The 19752-nt window shown below is 44.7% G+C and overlaps 1 protein-coding gene and 1 long non-coding RNA gene across 2 annotated transcripts in view; one reads left to right on the forward strand and one right to left on the reverse strand.

The window, feature by feature from the left end:
- Positions 1 to 9804, reverse strand: LOC112992857 (uncharacterized). The gene is made up of 2 exons (XR_003261624.2): positions 9696 to 9804; positions 1 to 284 (listed from the first exon to the last, which is right to left on the reverse strand). It is a non-coding gene; the product is annotated as an uncharacterized LOC112992857 (long non-coding RNA).
- Positions 6434 to 19752, forward strand: part of LOC112992854 (cytochrome P450 2W1-like) — a 22004-nt gene continuing 8685 nt past the window's right edge. The window contains 9 exon segments of the mRNA XM_026116134.2: positions 6434 to 7059; positions 10702 to 10864; positions 12174 to 12323; positions 12444 to 12601; positions 14519 to 14692; positions 15621 to 15762; positions 16123 to 16307; positions 16935 to 17076; positions 18649 to 18778. Coding sequence (XP_025971919.2) covers positions 6877 to 7059; positions 10702 to 10864; positions 12174 to 12323; positions 12444 to 12601; positions 14519 to 14692; positions 15621 to 15762; positions 16123 to 16307; positions 16935 to 17076; positions 18649 to 18743 — 1392 coding nt within the window. The 5' untranslated portion in view covers positions 6434 to 6876 and the 3' untranslated portion in view covers positions 18744 to 18778.

Genomic DNA, 19752 nt, shown 5'->3' on the forward strand with positions numbered 1-19752 from the left:
CCAAATAGAGTCCACGTTTAACACTTTTTTTAGGAAGCAATTAGAAAGCAGTCTCCTTTTAAAGACAAGACAGCTAATCATCTTCAGTGTGGTCATTAGAGTGCCAAATGCTGTGAAATAGGGCTAAATCTTGCCAATATCACTGTTGCATATGTCTTCGTATGAACAGGGTGTGAGATGTTGCTGCACTTGCTCAGAAATCCCCCGCAGAGCTGGTAACATCAGTGTACGATCCACCACGGTGTCCAGCGCACAGAGGGATCAACACATTGTCATCTGGACATCTGAAAAAGAAAGTCAATGTTACTGCAGCCTGTATAGGGGATTGAGCCCCCTGCAGCATGTCCCGAATTCCTGCTGAAGTTAATGGCAAGCTCTGATATATACTCAAGGGAAAACTCAGCTGATGTCAGAGGGAGGATGTCAGTTGACCTCAGGGAAGATGCATCTTCCCTAAATTGTCTCATCGCAGAGTTCAGCTCCTTCTCATCGCTCCGTTCAGCTGAAGCTTAGGTAAATGACATGAGATCGAATGAACTTTTGAACCATGGTGGGAAGGTAAGGACATCCCCTGTTCTCAAGCATTAGGAAGCTCATTGATCTCATGAGTTCTGGGACTAGGTGCTGCTTCCCACAGGTCCCTCACCTGTCTGGAGAGCGATGATATGACGGCGATGTGGGAGTGACACCTGGTGGTTCCCACCTCCAGGGTAATATCCAGGCTAGTGTGCACAGATTTGCACAGCTTTGGTCATGGAGGGAGTTAGTCAAGGGGTGAGAAGTGACCTAGGAATTTCTTGTTAGCATATTTTTTGAAATTATAATGGGCTCTCCTTTATGGAAAGGAGAATACTTACAAATACACAGTGGCTTAGAAGATTTTATTCCAACAACTAGATTTGTGTTATCATAACCATAAAATTGCAACACATAATGTGTACTGACTATTTCTGTCTCTGCTTCCCATCATCTCCTGTTTTGCTAAGGTTTGGAGCTCCCAGATTCTTTCAATGACTGGGAAAAGCCTGTTCAAAAAAATCTTTTGTGTCATCTTCATTGTAAAATGTTCATACTTGATATGATGCTAGTTTTTCACTAGCAAAATTATTGTCTTTTCCCTTTTTTGCTGGCTTAGCAGGGCAAGAGATTCAATGATGAAGGTGGGAAGTGATGTGATTTTCAATGTTCAGCTGGCAGCTTCTGAAACATGTCCAGATTTTGTAAGGTTAATAATGCTGTAGCTACTGATGTTGATTTTTTTTTTTTTTTGCTGGTTCAAGACCCTGTGTCTGTGACCTGATTAGATTTTTACTGGCTAATGACTTACGGAGCAAATCTCTAAGGATTTATTGCCTGGTTCCTGAAGAATCACTACAGGAGGGCAATAAAGTTGGCCAGCACTGTAATCCTTACTTTAAAACAGGCAAGTGGCTCATTCACTTGCTCCAAACTGATAACTGTCCATGCTGTTAGCACAATCAGATAAAACTGCTACATTTTAACTTCAAGTTACTCATCTGATTAAAAATTAGTCTGTGACCTGAAAAGGAACATTGTGCCCCTTTGGTGATTTTGGCGTGACCCTTTAGCATGTGGTTTAGCCATTCAAGACAATGAGGCAGTGAAGTGATTCATTAGCAGTCTCCAAACTCCACAATTTGCAAATCCCTAAAATTCTTCCAGAGGACTTATGGATTTGTCTAAAACAACTATAAAACAAAAAGAAAGGCTGGCTTCTCAGTATTACCACTGTGAGACTACAGGTCAAAAATCATAGACTGGATTTGCAACTGCAAGTGATATTTCAAGTGCTCCATGGGTAATAAAATATCCTAATTATGATAGATTGAGTTACGTTATTATCTACTAGTGGCAAGTTTACTTTGTCACCAGTTTTTGTATGCCTGTTAGCAATGACTGCAATTCTAATCTTGTCTCTATCACTGTCTTATGTGGCCTTTGAACTAATCTTTTCACTTTCCCGTCTGGATTCCCCTTATATATCTTTTGCTGGAGTGCACTTCACGTTTAAGCGAAGGGTAATGTGCTGTCACTGAAGAACAGCTAGCAATGTTGAAATGAGTGATGGACTCCAGGAACTGAGCGAGTGCAGCAGAAACATTATGGGGCTTTGTTAAAGATAATCTACAAAGAACTAAAGAAGCCTGTATTCAGCTTAAACCTTTTAAGCACTTTAACTTTCTTCTAACAAATGTCTGGTCTGTGGATCTAAACAGAAAAGCACAAACCTCTCCAAACTCAGTAAGAACTGGTGCTCCTGAGCTCTGCTAGGATATACAAGTCTGTGATAAGCAGCTCTAACCTAGAGGACAGACTTTCATAAAGATTCATGACTTAAAGGCTGGTTTCACAGTCAACAGTAGTTTGGCTGCAGTAGGTGCTTTGTTGCAGTCCGCAGCGGGGTTTGGGCTGCAAGTTTTGCACCAGAAGTTGCGTGAGGAGCACGGCCAGGGCCCCTCTGCAGCTCCGCGCAGAGGGGCTGCAGCAGCTTTTCTCCGCTGTAGCTCATGTCACGGCTGTCGGCACATGTTAATTAACTGAAGAGAAAGGTCTGAGGGGGCTCGTGCTGCTTCAAAGGGCTGTTTGGAGTAACATTTAAAACACAGTTTGAAAGAAAAATAAATGGAAAAGGACTTAGTTTTTTTCCTTTGGAAGCTGTGGCAGCTTCCCAGGGGCGCCTGGCCTGACCACTGAGGAGCAGATAGCTCCCGCGAACGTGCTGCCGAGACCACCCAGGCGGAGCGGGCCCCTTGGCCCCTTTCTTGCTGATCTACCCTTGACACAAGTCCTGCAACCTAGCTGTGCGCTCAGCTGGCTTGCTGCTGCCTTTATCGTCTTTTGGAGCACGGCTCTCCACCAGGCTCGTGCTTGCTCGACAGTGGCTGCGTGGAAATGGGGCAGGGAGGAGGAAGGACCCAGTCGCAGCCAGGGAAGAAAAGAGAAAAATGGTGTTTTCAAGGTTGCACCTTGAAGAACCCAGCCTGGAAGAGTGACCTTTTTATCTTAACAAGGTTGGCCTTTGTTTGCTGCGTAGCAACACGGGACTTTGCAGGTAGGACTTTGCCTGCCTGTGATTCATGTTTGCTTTGGAAGGTCAGTCTCAGCCTCTCCCTGGATGCGAGGAAGATCATGCCAGTGTGAGAGATGCCTCCCGAGGTGCCAGGGGAGGATGTGGGCAGTGAACGTGGCCATTCCTGCAGGTCTGGGTGTGGCAGTGCGGCCTTTGTGGAGGCACAGGAGGGGAAGCTTTGTAGAGCTCTGCAGAGCTTCCCTGCAGGTAAATGCAGTGCGGTCAGGACAGGGTTGGCCGTGGATGCCATCAGAGAGCAGATCTAGATGGAAACCGAAGATTTTTTACCAAGAAAAAGAGGCGAAAGAGAAGCTGAAATCTTCATTCAGAAAAAGAGGAGCAAAAAATATTTATTTTAAATATGTAGTGTTTGTGTATATTTAAGCACCAGCTAAAACCTGGGATTGAAGCTTCAAGTATTAGAGGCCTGGTAGATGGGATGAGAACGCCAGGGAAAGAGAATTTAAAAAGCACGGGGAATCCTGCTTCGAAACGCCCTGCAGCTGGGTTTGGCCAGGGGAAAGGAGGTGCTCAGCGTTGTCATTGAGGGAAACCTGAAGCCTCAAGAAGGAGTAAAAAAACTGAGAGCAGAAATTAAATCCTATACTAATTGTTGCTCAAAACCACCAAATACCCAGAAAGGACTTTAATGAATCAGAGCTTCATACCTACAGGAGAGACCAGGAAGCGGTCGCATGTGACAGGGACTTAGTTGCATGCTGAGAGAGCACATCCTGATGTGTATGATTACTGTATATGCTGGCCAATAATGCGATGCTTCCCCAAAGTGCCAGATGACGCTTCAAGGGACAGATTTATCCATCTGATAAATGTATTCCCGAATACCCCAGTGCAAAATGTTGAAGGCTCTCCCCAGGTCTGACCCATCCAGGAGCAGGGGACAAGCAGCATGCTGCTCCCAAGACTCCCTGCTATGCAAAGTGTGATGCATCCAGATAGGGTGATTAGCACATTTCCCCCCTGCCTGCCATGCATTGCTGACTCCAAGGGGTGACGCAGGAGAACTTCGCTTCTGTTGGCTAGTCCTCTCTGTCGAAGAGGCTGGACCTCCAAATGCATCATACATTGGCCAAGGAATGACTTTGTTTCCCAACTACAAAATCCATGACTGTTTTGGAGCCAGCACACTGTTTAAGAGCATCTCTTTCTGTGCTTCCCTTTCTGTAACTTCTCCTGAAACCTGGGAAATGACCCTGTCCTCAAGCAACCGTAGAGGCTTAATTTTTCAAAAGGATCATTGATTCCTGGATAAAGATTAATTTTTGTTTTAATTTTTAACTTAAATCTTTGTGTGAAAATGTTTTTGCACACCATCTAAGGAGATGCTCTGATCTTTGCCCAGCTTGGCCTCTTTCACGAGTTGCTTCACCCAGCAGGTAATGAATAACTTTTCCCCCTACAGAGAGTGAGGGGAGAGTGCTAACAGGCTCACAGCTGGGTGGTTCCCGGATAGGTAATCTGATTGCTTCCTTGCTTCCTTCTCTTTGAGAATCATAAAGTGATTTTCCGTTTCAGAGTGCCATTTTTCCACCTCTTGCTTTTGGCAATTCTTCTAGTGTGAAATGATGCAGTTTCTACTAGTGTTTCCTGCTAAGCCTCCTTTGTGCCTGGAGCCCAAAACACCTTACAGAAAGGACTAGCAAAAGGGTAGGAGCTGAGTCGGCTCCAGAGGAGTGGGGCCAGCCCTCTGAAGGGGCTCCAACAACAACAGCCGCATTCACAGCGCAGCCCTGACTCGCTCTGCGACGCTGCCCGTCCTGGGGCAGAGCAGCTCTCCACAGAGTCCTTGAGAGGATTGCTCAAAGCTACATAGAAAGTCATTGTCCAAGCAAGGACACAAACGCAGATAGCCAGACTCCCAGTCTCCTGCTCTTACCACAAGAAAATGCTGTTTGTAACACAAGTGGGTTTGTGTTGGATAGACTATTCCAAGGCAGTTTTCCCAAGGTTTGAGACAGGACTGAGCACGAACCAAGATGCTGTTCTGCTTGGTCACCGGCCTGCCTGATTTGTGTGGGAGGCTCCTGATTTGAATGCAAGTTACAGCCCTTGTAAATACGGAGCTTGCTGCACCTTGGAACAATCCCAAAGTGTGCTGAAGTCCTACACCGTCTCATATCACAGTAAGTAGTGCAAAATCCTCGTGACCTAGAAGGGCTCAAAAAACATGTCATATGCTCTTCTCCCACCTACAGGACTGTTGCATAATTTGTGAGATTGGGGTAGTTTTACAAAAGTGATGTGTTTCTTGTAATGGCTCTGACAGGTCTCACTCTGTTAGAAGCTGCCAGAAACCATCTGGACAGCAGATATTTTACAAGGCTTTCCACATTTATATTGATTTAACAATATAGCTCTCTAAGGCACAATTTTTGTATTACTTTTGCTGTGTGAAGAGCAAAAGTGGAACCAGTTAACACGATGTGGGGAGCAGGAAGAAATGCTCCTCACTGTAAGACTCAATGATAAAAGAGGGAGGCACAAAACTGAATTGTGACTTTGGAGTCTGCAGCAGTGAATTAGTTTTTCACCAGCCTCTGGTGGCAAAAAAATGTGGGGAGGTCAGCAACTCTGCATTTAAATGAACTTTCCATAGTTTAGCCAGCAGTAAGAAAGAGTAAGAAGTGTAGAAGTGTCTTCTTAGGTGTTTTATACCAGACTGGCAAACCATTCAAGCCTGGCAGCTCAACAACTTTAAGTTTCTGAAGTCACTAATACTTGAGGGGATCCTGTGTGCTGGTCAGAGGCACTGGAAACCCACCGCACAGGGATCGATCTAAGGGCTGCCGGACAGCCTCGCAGCGCTGACAGCACAAGCCTAGCATCCTTGAAATGAGGCAGGAAGAACGATGGCAAGTCAGTAATGCAGCAAAGGAGCTGAACATGAAACAGCCAGCTGTGAACACGACCTTACCCGCTGATATAATGGCAGCACAAAAACGGCCCGTAGAGCTACGCTAACGTAAGGAGGGGTAGCTCCCTGCCTGCACGGTGTGTCAGTCTTTGGGACAGCACAGATTCAAGCAAATAGTCAATACATAGGAAGAGCTTAGAGGTAACAACAGGGCTCCAAATCTGCAGTGGCAACAAATGTGTCCTGAATTTTTTGTTCATGAAGACTGAACAGCTCTGTGGCCCTTCACTGGGAGAACATGCTTCACTGCAAGGACACAAGAACATGGAAGAGGCTGGAAGAGGCTGTCCACTGAGCTTCGCGCATGACCTGGAGCAAGTATCTACATCAGCCAGACCTGCTGCTCCTGTGCTGTACCATGGGATGAGTAACGTTTGTCTACCATGAAGGATTATTTTGGGGTTGGTATTTGTAAATTCCAGGTAGAAGGCAAAGAGCTGTCTGTGCTCAGAAAAAAAGGAATAGTTAGATAAAAAAGAATGGACATGAGGGATGAAGAGGAAATGTTAAGAGAGATTTCATGATCGATGTCTAATAAAGCAGATATGGGACTCACAGGTGCTGGGCAAATTATTGCAGACAGATGACTCTGACCTAGGCTTTAGAAATAAGGCAAACCTGCCCTATCCCACTGTGTGGGGAGCCAGCAAGCCTGCACCACCCCTAGCAGTGTTTGGACTTTGCTTTCTGCAGACATAATGTCCAAATTTTGTGGCGACCTGGGGGAGGAGGGAAGGGTTGTGCAAAGCTCAGCAAAAGCCCTCATATCAGTTACTCTATGTAGATATAACACGAGTTTCCTAAAACACATCTCTCAGTAGTTTGCCAGAAAGGCAGGCTCTACCAAAATATGTCTGCCTTCCTGTCTCTCTTTATTTGTGGGTTGTGCACATTGCTTTTATTAGCTGTCCTCTATGTTTCAAAAGGTTTGAAACAATCAGCTTTAAATTTGCCTCCTGGTCCATTTCCTCTTCCAGTCATTGGTAACCTGCATTTGCTGGATATCCGAAGGCAAGATAAATCATTAATGAAGGTAAGAAAGAACAAGCATCCTTTGTTATCAGTGTGTTTAGTGTGTTGAATATGAGCACTTGCAGTTTAAAACTCCATCTCCATTCAGTGCCAAATACAGTTTTAAAAACTGTAATGTTTTAAAGGTTTCAAAATGCCTAAGCAAACTGTTAAACCCCAACTCTGCAAAGACAGATATTAAGCATGAATAGTCCTTGTATGAGAAGAACTGCGCACACATTGAAAACTATGTGTGTCTGCATTACTCAGGACTTGTGGACCTAAATTCTGGTGTTTCTTGTGTTGTGAAATACTTGAATATATTTATGTGTCCAAGTAACCAAATTGAAAGATGGATGCTTAATTGTGGTTGTGAAAAAATCTTGTATTTGTTATTCATGGTGCCAGTTTTTCATGAGAACAGGCGTTAATACAGCACAACTTAGATGAGAGAGGTAAGACAAATCACTTGAAATGGCAGATGACTTGGAGTTACGTAAGACATGTTTCTCCATAGGAATTACAAGTGCCTTGTGTCTGTGTTCCAGAAAAAGGGGGAAATTTCAACCAATTTATTCTCTCACAGCTAAAATGTGGGACAGTGGACTTTCCACATGTCAGGACAACAGGATGTGATCCCAAGACAACAGAGTGTGATTGATCACACATTGATCAGGATTGATCACCTAACACCAAGCCTTGATATGATCACATTCCAGGTTGCCAGCAGCCCTCCAACCTGCTTGACGCTATTTAGGTAAAAGGAGTTGGCTTCCTGTCTTGCTGCCATCACCATAGCATGTGAGGGGCCTCCAAAATGCCTATATGGATGTGTCTTCATCCCTGTTCTTATTCCACAAGCCAGCCCACAGTGGGCTCACCATCCAGCGCTTGGGAACTGGGAAGAAGTTCAGACTGTGGCTCCTGTTCCAGCCAAGACCAGGAAATCTTCTGCAGAGGTGGATAGGAGAGAAGGGGGATTGGGCTGGTACATGGAAGTGCTGGCGAGAGTGAGCAAAGTGCGGTTGGAAAGGAGGGGATGTGAGGACCTGGGAGAATGGCAGTGGCAGCTTAGTGGAATACAGACACAGGGAAAGGTGGAGGCATTAGGCAGACTAATAGGGCATCAGGCAGCGATGACTTTCCCCCATTGAATCATAGCCTCAGAGAGCCAACGGGAAAGAAGTCTACTGCTAATCGGACATGGTCATTCCTGCTCTGCCCCAGCTGGCACTGACAAAAAGAACTGCAAAGGGCAGAGGACAGTGAGAGGGTTCACCTGGACTGCAGCGATGGGCAGGATGAGAGTGGGTTTGATGTGAAGGTGCTGGGACAGGGAAGCAGAGGTGCGTCACAGGATCTTGCACCTGGGGGAGAGGAGCTATTGAGGTGAGGACAGAAGCTAAGAACATGACAGACAAACAGGTAGCACTGGGGCTGTCTGTGGAGGAAAGCAATTTCTGTGTTGGTAAAGCAGAGTCTTTAGCGGTCACTGACCCTGTACACGCAGCACCCTGGAAATGTGCACATCTCCTGGGCCATGGGCTCTTCCTCGGGGGAATGGCTGCAGCACTGGGCTCTTTGTCAGCTGCTGCTCTTTCCAGTGCTGCCCCTGTAACGCACTGTGCTTTAGGTGGCCTTCCCGTGTTCACAGGCAGACACTTGGCACATAAGACATTCCCCTTGCAGGCAGGTCCATGTAATACATTTTATATTGGGCTTGTGGAATTGTAATAATGATTTGACAGCTGACTTGCCAGAAGGCTTTTAAGGTATTAGCAAATAAATGACATGAAATAGAAAATCCTCCCTAAAAGGAGAACCCCTAAAGGATTTCATCATGAAAGTTGCACAGTACATGATGCAGCAACTGAAACATTATTTTGAACAAATGTCCGAAGTAACGGAGTCACAGAATCACAGAATGGTTGAGGTTGGAAGGGACCTTTACAGTTCATCTAGTCCAACCCCCCTGCTCAAGCAGGGTCACTTAGAGCAAGCTGCCTAGGACTGTGTCCAGATGGCTTTTGAATATCTCCAAAGAAGGAGACTCCACAATCTCTCTAGGCAATCTGTCAGTGCTCAGTCATCCTTGCAGTAAAAACGTTTTTCCTTATGTTCAGATGGAACTTTTTGTGTTTCAGTTTGTGCCTATTGCCTCTCGTCCCATCACTGGGTACCACTGAAAAGAGTCTGGCTCCATCTTTTTTACACCCTCCCTTCAGATATTTATACGCATTGATAAGACCCCCACTGCGCCTTTTCTTCTCCAGGCTGAACAATCCCAGCTCTCTCAGCATTTCCTCATAAGAGAGATGCTCCAGTCCCTTCATCATCTTAGTAGCCCTTCACTGGACTCGCTCCGGTAGCTCTGTGTCTCAGCCCAGAACTGGACTCAGTACTCCAGATGTGGCCTCACCAGGGCTGAGTAGAGAGGAAGGATCACCTCCCTCAACCTGCTGGCAGTGCTCTTCCTGATGCAGCCCAGGATGCCATTGGCCGCCTTTGCCACAAGGGCACGTTGCTGGCTCATGGTCAACTTGTTGTCCATCAGGACCCCCTGGTCCTTCTCCCCAGAGCTGCTCTCCAGCAGGTCAGCCCCCAGCCTGTACTGGTAAGTGGGATTATTCCTCCCCAGGTGCAGGACTCTGCACTTACCTTTATTGAACTTCATGAGGTTCCTCTGCCCATTTCTCCATACGGTAGAAGTCCTTCTGGAAAAAATCAGTGTCCTGTTAACTATTTTGGCTACAGCATAAATAAAAACTGTCTGGATGTGATGCTGAAGTGCAGTTTAAACTCTGCCTGGGCTACCTGTTTGCTTGGGCACAGCTGCAGGGGTTACTGAACTTTGAAGCCTTCTCTGGTTTACTTTGTCAGAATTGGTCTCCTCTTATGGGACATCAGGCTAGATCTCATGATAGTTTTATATGATTATAACTCCATTGCTCTCCATCAAGTCTTAAATCATTTTAAGGCCTGACCGGATCATGTCTGTGAGCCTCCAGAGAGCTCTTGCTGCCAAGTACCTCAGATCTCGCTATCAAGTTTTAGTGGTTGGTATAAAACCTGTCCTGCTATGCAGGTGGCTTGAAAGCTATGTTGCAGCAGAAGCAAGAGTATATTATTGTGGTAATTCTCTGAGATAGGGCAAATGTACAATGGTTTTATGCCTTGATATATCCATTCTAGGTGAGCCATATTATACATCTTTGCGTTAACTGTGACAAAGCTTCTATTTAATTTGCTGTAATAAATAAGGATGCCTCGGCTCTTTCATCCTCTCGTGGTGGACTGTAGCATTGCAACCTGCCAGGCCAGCAGTTGATCCATTGCTATCTGGCCACTCTTCTTAATGCTTTTGCGCTATTGTTAGTGTCATAAATGCCATGTTATGTTCTGCCTGTTTTAACCCACTGGACCGAACTATGTCAGTACAACCAACTCAGAATAGGAGTGAGTTTATGGATACTGTTGGGTTAAGTAGACCAGTGTTCATTTGCTCCGATTTCTGTTTCATTTGAGTGTCCCAAGGCTTAAGCTTTGGCATGCCTCCAGCCCTCCTGACCACAGAACAAGGAGTGAAGGCAATTCTTCAACCAGCGTGGCAGGATGTGCTGCTTCCACTGATGACTTCCTCACTGTGCTTTTTCTTTCTCCCTAGATTTCAGAGAAATACGGCCCTGTGTTCACTGTCCATTTGGGATTCTAGCGGACTGTGGTGCTGACTGGCTATGAAGCAGTAAAAGAAGCCCTTCTGAACACTGCTGATGTATTTGCAGACAGACCAGCTATACCCATCTTCTATCGCATCCAGCACGGAAATGGTATGAGCAGTTTGGAAAGATGAGGACGTGTTTACTGTGTTCTCAAATGCATTGTTGGAATTGCAACAGTATTTAAGAGTCTTGAGCCAGGCCCATACAGTCAAGACCTACATTTTGGGGGGCTTGGAAGGGGGTTGTTTGTTTTTAAGAGAAATGTCCTGTCATTTTTTTTTGCTTTTAGAGGCACTTGGGTCACATTTTGAGGATTTTTTGCAGTGCAGAGGATGGAAATTATTTTTCACATGAAAGCTGAGGTTCTTATGCAATCTCTTTGCTGCAGTAACTGGGAGTTCAGACAAAGACAGGATCATGCATGACTCATGACAAAGACTGCAAGAACTGGCAAGAGTGCGATAGCATGGGCTGTTCATACCTCACACAATTACTTCTGTAAACAGATTTTTGGCATGTTTCGGAACTGCATGTTAAAAAGTAATATATTGCCCAAGACTAGACACTGAAAAACAATGAAGGGACTAATCCAGGGCTGAAAGGAAAAGATTTGATGACCTAATATGTATAGAATGCGTACAGCGTGTGGGTCTTTTTCTTCTCATTTTATAATAGCGAGGCCCAGTGTGAGGAAGGGCACACTATGCTACTTTCCCAACCAGCGTTTGAAGACAGAGACTATGTTCAGTCCTTGAAACCTCCCTAGGAAAGGAAGACTTCTGAATTAAACCTGAGCAGCTCTGTGTCCTCTTGGCTGAGCATTTCCACCTGTGCTATCTGGGACAGACCAGCATGGCACAGCGCTGAAAAGAAATGCTTGAAAGCTGCCACCACGTTCCAGCTTCTTGCAGCTCCGTTGCAGGAGGAAAGGTGCCTCCCTAACGCCCATTCCTTGTCCCCCTGCACAGCGAGAAGTTCATCCTCTAAAAGACCAGCTGTTAAGTGAAGTGGTTTATGTTTGTGATATGGACAAAACAGTGTCATCTGCTCCTAGCCTTGCTCGCTGAAACAGCTGGGTTGCTTTTTTAGGGAAAAACAGCTCAGACTGAGACAAATATCATACAAAGTGCATTTTGCTGTGTATGTCTGCAAAGAGACAAAGCTAGAAACAAGCAAAACTCAGAGCTTTGGTGTGAGCAGCAATTGACTGTTTAAATGATGGGCTCCTGCCCTGATGAACCTACCTGGGTATGTGCCTGCCTAGGCCAGCGCTGCAGCGAGCCCTCCGGTCCTCTCCCAAGCAGGCTTTTCCAGAGAGGATTGTCTGGAAAATATCTGTGCTCCCTGGCTGTGTTTTCAGTGTTTCTTTGAAAATCCCGTACTGCCTTGGCAAACATGGCATGCGATCCCTCCGTAGGTGTGTTCTTCTCTTCTCGAGAGCTCTGGAAAACAACACGCAGGTTCACCATGGCGACCATGCGGGATCTTGGCATGGGGAAACGACTGTCAGAGGAGAGGATTCTGGAAGAGCTTCACTTTCTTGTCGACCTGATCAAGTCCTTCAAAGGTGAGCGGGAGATTTAGAGATGAAGCATCAGTTGTTTTGTGTTGCTTTACAGAGCCACCGTAAAGACCTCTGGGCTGCTCCAGAAATGACAAATACAGTTATGATTTTGTTCATTTTTAGGCGGACCTTTCAGATTACGGTTTTTGAATACAGCCCCCACCAACATCACTTTTGCTATACTCTTTGGGAGAAGGTTTGATTATAAGGACCCAACATTTGTCACTCTCTTAAGACTCATAGATGAAGTCATGCTCCTTCTTGGCTCTCCATTCTTGCATGTAAGTTGCCCTCTGTGCTGAAATGCTCCAGTATCTTGTCTGAGTTTGTTGGTCAAGCAGATCTCTATTGCTGGACAGTTTTTGAGAATCTTGAGGGTATTGAAACTTAAGATTCTTTGCTCTGTGTTTTTTCTCCTTTATGAAATCCCATTGCATATACTACAGTGCCTGCAAAGAAAGTCCAGCATCGCACCGTAGCACTAGAATGAAAGTGTGAATGTGACCTCACCAGCAGAAAGAAGGGGCTATGTAGAATGGCAGAAAGCCCAGGAGCATCAGTGGAAATCCACACTATAGACTCTGGCCTTTATATATTGATTTTTAGTCACATTATCTAGCAAACTTTGCAGTTTAAGGTAACCTGTAGTCTCTGTGAGGAAACAGACCCTAATATAGGACGGAACTGGAATCTGGGCAACCTTCTTTCTTCAACATTTCACAGTAACTGCAGGAAAAATTTCCTGGTGTGTGTCTCAAAAATGTTTGTCACATTTTGCCAGAGAGTTCAGAGGGATTCTGCTTACTTTTTTTTTCTGTTAATTTTTTTTTTGGTAAATGTTTTTCCAGCTGTTGACAAAGTACTGGTAGTACCCAGAACAAAACACAAAAACCCAGTAACTTCTACTCCCTAATATTTGCAGGCTAAACAGATCTCAGATGGAAGAGACAGGGGAATTGGGTGCCTCTTGGAGGGAAGGATCAGGGTTTCTTTCTTTTAAAACATACCAGTGATAAAACTATTGAAATACTGACTTTCTGTGTGCATGTACCGTTGGAAACTATAGCTATTGCCTGGCCTATGTCAGTTAATGTCTGCTGAATGATATGCGACTGTCCCAAAAGTAACCGCTTGTTGTAGGGACAAGTCTGCATGTATTTAGGAGATACTAGGATTTGGTACTTTGGTCTCTTGCTACTCTTTAAGAAGCTAGTGAATTTACAGAGGAGGGAATGCAGGCGTGATCGCACTGTTCAGGGCACCTCTCATGGCTGTCATCGTGGCATTAAACCAGCTGGAAAGTGAGGGCGTACTTGCTACACAGAGCAGCACAAACAGTGTATTCCAATTAAGAGGTTCTTCCCTGAGCGAACAGCTCTTGTTAAGTTTAATCCTCCATCACAAGGACTAGACTATTAGTTACTTAAGTTAATATCAAAACAGTCATCCAAAAAGCTGTTTTAAAAAAATACTGATGCTGATGAATTTATCACCTGTATGAGAATTATTTACAACAAAAAAAAAAGCAACCTCCTTTTTTTTTTTTATAACTTTAAGGCAGGTTTAGATTTTGCAGAAAACAGCAAAAATTATAACCAATTAGTGCAAGGTAAAACATGAGATTTGTAATTTTTATTCTGCAGTCAGTTTATTTATAACATTGAGAAATGGTGTAAGTAACCCCCCTGCACATAAACTGAAACTGTTTATTGTGCTGTGAAATTTAATGGTGCTGAGAACTGAGTGTAATTGATTTATAATTCATGTGAAAGTTAAAAATGATGATCTAACAGCTTTAAAACATAAGTATTTTGGCTTACTAAACGTTTGGGGTTTTCTTTGCTAAAGCATAATGCTTTATCTTTTTGCTTTATTACTGCTTTAAAATTTAATTTCATTGTTTCACCAGTTTACTATCACTTTCCCTTAATTGTATTTTTTAATTCGTGTTTATAGGCTATGTCTAGACAAGTCTGATAGGCTCATTTATTTCCATAGAGAATTTTTAGTAAGAAGAGACATTTTATACACTAAAATTTTTTAGTTACCAAGAAATGAGAGACTCCAATAACACGTCATTTGGTTATGCACATAAATGGTTTCTCCATTATGATTAAGTTTTACAACATAATGGGTGAATTTAATTTATTTTGTTTTAATCTTGTTTTGCTGGGTTTTTTTTCTTTTTTCCTTTTTAGTTATTTAATTTCTACCCATTCCTTGGATTTCTCTTCAAACCTCACAAGATGATACTGAAAAAAGTGGAAGAGGTGTGTGTGATCTTGAACAGACACATCAAGGAAAGCAAAAAAACCATTAATGGAAACAACTTGACAAGCTACATTGATGCACTAGTATTCAAACAGCAAGAGGTATTTTAACAATATATTGACTCCTAGTGTGATATCTTATGCAGAGGTGCTCAAGGTTGCTTGCCTAATGAACATGCTCTTTTAAGGTCTATATGGAAATATTTATATTTGGGGTAAGCATTCACTTATCGTAACACAGACTTTTCATCCTTGTTAAGTACTGGATACTGCAGGAAAAGCAAGAAAGAATTCACTAGACCATATAGCATGAAAGCGTGAAACTTATCCTCAGGTGTGAGGTATGGTCTCTTCCTCACTGGAGAAGACATGACAATCACAAGCACCATGTCAGCATTGCACGAATCGCTCTCTGCACTCAGCTCCCCTGCACACGTGAGGCTTTGCCCCTGTGGCACCAGGCAGGCACCTCTCATCTCTTCTCAGGATCCACAGACATGGGATAGAAGTGCTGAGTGGATTAGGTCACTACCACCCAGAGCAGATAAATGCCATGAGGTATTCAAAAATCAAAGAATTTGTCAAAATATTTCAAATTTTTGGCAAAATCTTGACTGCCAAAATATTTCTGCTGAAAACTGAAGCATTTCTGTGCTGAAATATTAATGCAGTGCATCACAGGACTTGTAATTCACTTGCTTCCCACTCCAGTGCCTCTGAAGACTAAGTTGCCCCCTTGGATGGTATCTCCTATGACATCTTGCAGGGTGCATCCCTTATAGATAATGACAGGCATTCTATCATGACACTCATCTCTAAAAAAAAAGTGTAAAAAAATTAATAAGTAGATGCGTCTCAGACTGTTTGCGGAAGTATTTGCATAAAAAAAGAGTGGATGTTGGAGGTGGTTCCCACAGAAAATGTGGGTTTCCAGCTCTCTTCTGCATCCCATGATTATATGACTCTGGGTTTGAGAGGCCACATGGAAGTACTCTTCTGGTTCTGCCTTTTTCTTTCTATTTCTCTAAAGGAGAAAGATAAAAGCAATACCTCCTTTTACGATGCAAATGTACTGGCCTCTGCACTTGACCTGCTCATGGCTGGCACCGAGACAACATCCACAACATTGCAGTGGGCCATCCTGCTGATGATGAAGTACCCCAAGATTCAGAGTAAGACACCTTTATGGTTTTGCTTTTCATACATAGAATGCTGTTAGATCTCTGCAGTGACTTCATGAATGCTGATCCCCTGTGAAAGCTTCATAGCTTCTCATGTGTGCCAGAGCATTCAAAATCTGCACACCTGAAACCTGCCCATCTCTGTCTAAGCATTTTATGCTGCCGTTCAGGACCAAAGGATCTATTGGGTTGTTCTCATATCTGCTCCCAGGGGCTATGCAGCCTCCTGCCATGCTGCTCCTCACTGCCCTGGGGTCATTCTGCCAGCAGTCAGCTGGGGTTGGGATTTGGAAGGTGCTGAGGGAAACCACTGAGGGAAACTCAGTTTATGCCTTTTTCTTTTCCCTGCAGGAAAGGTGCATGCAGAGATTGAGCGAGTTCTTGGCCCTGACTGCTTGCCTACCTTTGAGGACCGGAAAAACATGCCATTTACCAATGCAGTGATCCACGAAGTGCAGAGATTTGTCACCCTCCTGCCACATGTTCCACGGTGCACCTCCACTGACACTTACTTTAAAGGCTACTTCATCCCCAAGGTACATGCTGCTCTCAAGACACAGAGTAGGGTGGTTCCCATGCAGCATACCAGTGACCCATAGCAGGAAAGCCACAGGGAGAGGGGGAGCCTGAGACGTGGGGCTCTTGATGGGAAAGAGCCAGTTCCCTAATTCCCCACCTCCTCAGTGTCCAGACCTATGGCAGTGTGACTTTATGATTATACAACCAACTTCCCATTGCCTGTAACTTCACTTTTCTCATTCAATCCTCATAACCTGGAATCTTCCGTATTCTTTTAACTCCCTCCCTCGGTATTCATGGCCCTATAAAACTGTGCTGACTTTGGAGTATAACAGCATTGTCTCATTGCCTGTTTGAGGCAAGCAGAGAGCAGCTAGCCAGGAGGGAAGCCTGGCTCACATCTCTCTCTTGCTTCATAACATGGGCACAGCCAATAATCATTATTAATAATCACATATTAGATAGTAATTCTAGCAAACTGAGTATCCCCACTAATTAAGGGTCTTCTGGTCACGTAGAAGTCCAGAAGTTAATTTTTCAGAGGTAGAAGTTGGCTTGTAGACACAGATTTAAGAGGTTGAATGGGCAAAGCCAGAAGTTTCCTACATCTGTACTGGCTAAAGCTGAAATTGGTTATGCTGCAGGGAACAACGGTGATTCCTCTGCTCACCTCTGTGCTGATGGATAAAACACAATGGGAGACACCAGATGAATTCAACCCCAACCATTTCCTTGACGCAGACGGGAACTTTGTAAAGAAGAAAGCTTTCCTGCCCTTCTCCACAGGTAATGAAAATGTTTGATCCTGCACAGAGCTGAGAGTGCTCAGTGCCACTCAGAAGACAGTAGTCAAGGGACAGAATAAGAGTCTCTGTTAGGAACAACACACAGATTAGTGATGGGGGTATTTTAGAAATATCTGCCCTGGGTTCCAATGAGTTGCAAACAGCCTATCAGCCCACACTTGGAGGCACACTGGGCCTTGGTATATTGTTTAAAGACACCACTGGGAACTACAGAAGACTCAACACCTTCAGGCAAGAGCCTGCTTTGCTTTGGGAAGGCCAATTTCCAGGCTCACTTTCCAGATCAATTCTTTGCAGGCTCTGACTGTAACAGCCCTGTTTGAGGGCTGTTACATCAGAGACCAGTCGCGATGACTGCTGAATATCAGTCTGTACTATTTTGCATTTCTGCCTATACTGTCCCTCACACTATTCTTACCAAAGAGTAGAGCAGAGCTGTCAAGCTGAGCCACTGCCTACCTAATCATGCTACAAATGGCCATGATTTTGGCGTTGCAGGGCGGAGAAACTGCATTGGAGAAAGTCTTGCCACGGTGGAGCTCTTCATCTTCTTCACAGGCTTGATCCAGAAATTTACTTTTAAGCCCCCACCTGGGGTCAAAGAATCTGAGCTGGACACGACTGCAGAGGCTGGATTCACCATGAGACCTCACCCACAGTGTGCCTGTGCTGTGCTACGAGAATAAACCCAAGGCTCTAAACTGAGAAAAATCCATGTAATTGTTTTGCACAGTAGAAACAACTAGTGTTTTCTTACTCAAAGCCTTGCAAGTGCTGACTATATGCTTAAAATATTTGTTGAGCAAATATTTTTCTGAGAAGCTGAGGAGAGCCAGTGGGTAAAATCACCTGGAAAATTCCAGCCAGATACATGACTGAAAATGGCAGGACAGTCACTACTTTCCTTTACACATTAAATACATGACATAAGAACTTATCCTACTTCTGAGTGTCTGGAAGAGACTGTTTCTCAGCAGTGGTTTATTTCTTCATTTGGAGAGCAATATGAGATACAGATGTGTCATCCCCAAATCCCAGTTCTTTTCCCATTCCCTACTGTACAGCTGATATACTGTTCCCAGATACCTGCTCTTTCTATGTCCTGTGGATGCTCCTCCAATGCCTTCCAGACTTCTAGGTACCAAACCTTGGACTTTTTAGGTTCCCCTTGCTCTGAGAGACCTCAGCATAGTTTCTTGGGACTCTGGCCCTTTCTGGGCACCGGCTCTGCTACCTCTGCACTGATGTAGGACTTAACAGATCTCCACTGAGAAGTCAAAACCCCCTTCTTCTACATTTTTCCAAAGGTAGCTCAGATATGTAAGCACAACCTCTTTTCAGACTACCAGGCTTGACAAACAGGCATGCAAACATTCCAAAGATGCTTCCAAAATGGTCTTTCCTTAAGTGGCACAGAAGCTGGGCAAATCCAGGCAGAGTGAGAGAAAATTCATCCATCTCCCCTTTCCTTTCTTCTCCCAGTGTTCTGTGAAATTTGTCGGGATCCTCTCTTTTCCTTACATTGTTATCTCTTCTCCTTCTCCTCTGAAAGGACTAGAGTTGCAACTTCATCTCATCCCCTCATCAAGGCAGGCAATAGGACACTTATTCATAGCAGCTGGCTTATTCCTTGGTCTGAAATGCTGAGTGGAGTCCGGAAGGATCTAAGACTGCAATGAGAGGTGAGTTGAACCATTGTCCCACAAGGTGTTTGATCACGTGAACCCATGGGAGAGAACGAGGTGGGAGAGAATCCCCATATGCTCCAGGATGGGAAGGAGAAAACTCCTCCTGTTCCCAGCGTACCACCTGATTCTTCCAGGTTAATGATAAATACTGCATATGTCTTTGTGTGCTCAGCCTTGCTTGCAGGTGAACCCATTTGCATCAGGGGTGCATAAAGCCTCGAGGCTTAACTCTGCTCTCCTTGTAAAGCCCTGATCATGGATGGCAGGGCATTTTACCCCAGTAAGGACTGCAGGGCTGGGCTGTCTGTCACTCAAAGGGATTGTGGTGCCATCTCGTGGCAAAAGGAAAATAGAAACAATATTCTGCACAATGGTTATTGCTTTGGCCAGCGTGCAGTGGGGTTTCGAATGTAAGACGGCCCTCATTTTACGACTCTATGCAGCTGCTGCAATCCTGGCGGTCGAGCATTGCCCCTCTGAGAGCACCAGCTCCTGGTTGTGCAGCGCCGAGGGTGCCAGGCTGGGCTGCGGGCAGGCTCCAGGTTGATCACAGGCACCCGCCACAGGGCACGCTGCCCAGCCTGCTCCAGGCCACGGACATAGTGTGAGATGGAGTAATTCAGATCTTTAAAAATCAAACCACCTGTCCTGCCCCCAGACCTTTGCCTTCTCTTCGGGTCACTGTGTTGCAGGGCACAAACATGTTTTGCAGCTAGAAGGAAGACCCTCAGGGCCACTGAGGAATGTGGAGATAATATTTCCACCCATTTTTAAGCCCCAGGAGCCAATGTTTTCTGCTAGATAAATCTGTAGCTGAGTCATAATCAATGTTCTGCCATCATTTGGCTGAACAAATGAATGGGAGGAGGCACCTTCTCTTGTGGTGATATATTCAGCTGTCTAATTCTGTGCGCTCGGGAGTGATCACTTCTATCCATCTGCTAATGCAAGCACAAATAAGATACATT

This window comes from Dromaius novaehollandiae, chromosome 14, assembly GCF_036370855.1.
Source record: "Dromaius novaehollandiae isolate bDroNov1 chromosome 14, bDroNov1.hap1, whole genome shotgun sequence".
Lineage (NCBI taxonomy): Eukaryota > Metazoa > Chordata > Aves > Casuariiformes > Dromaiidae > Dromaius > Dromaius novaehollandiae.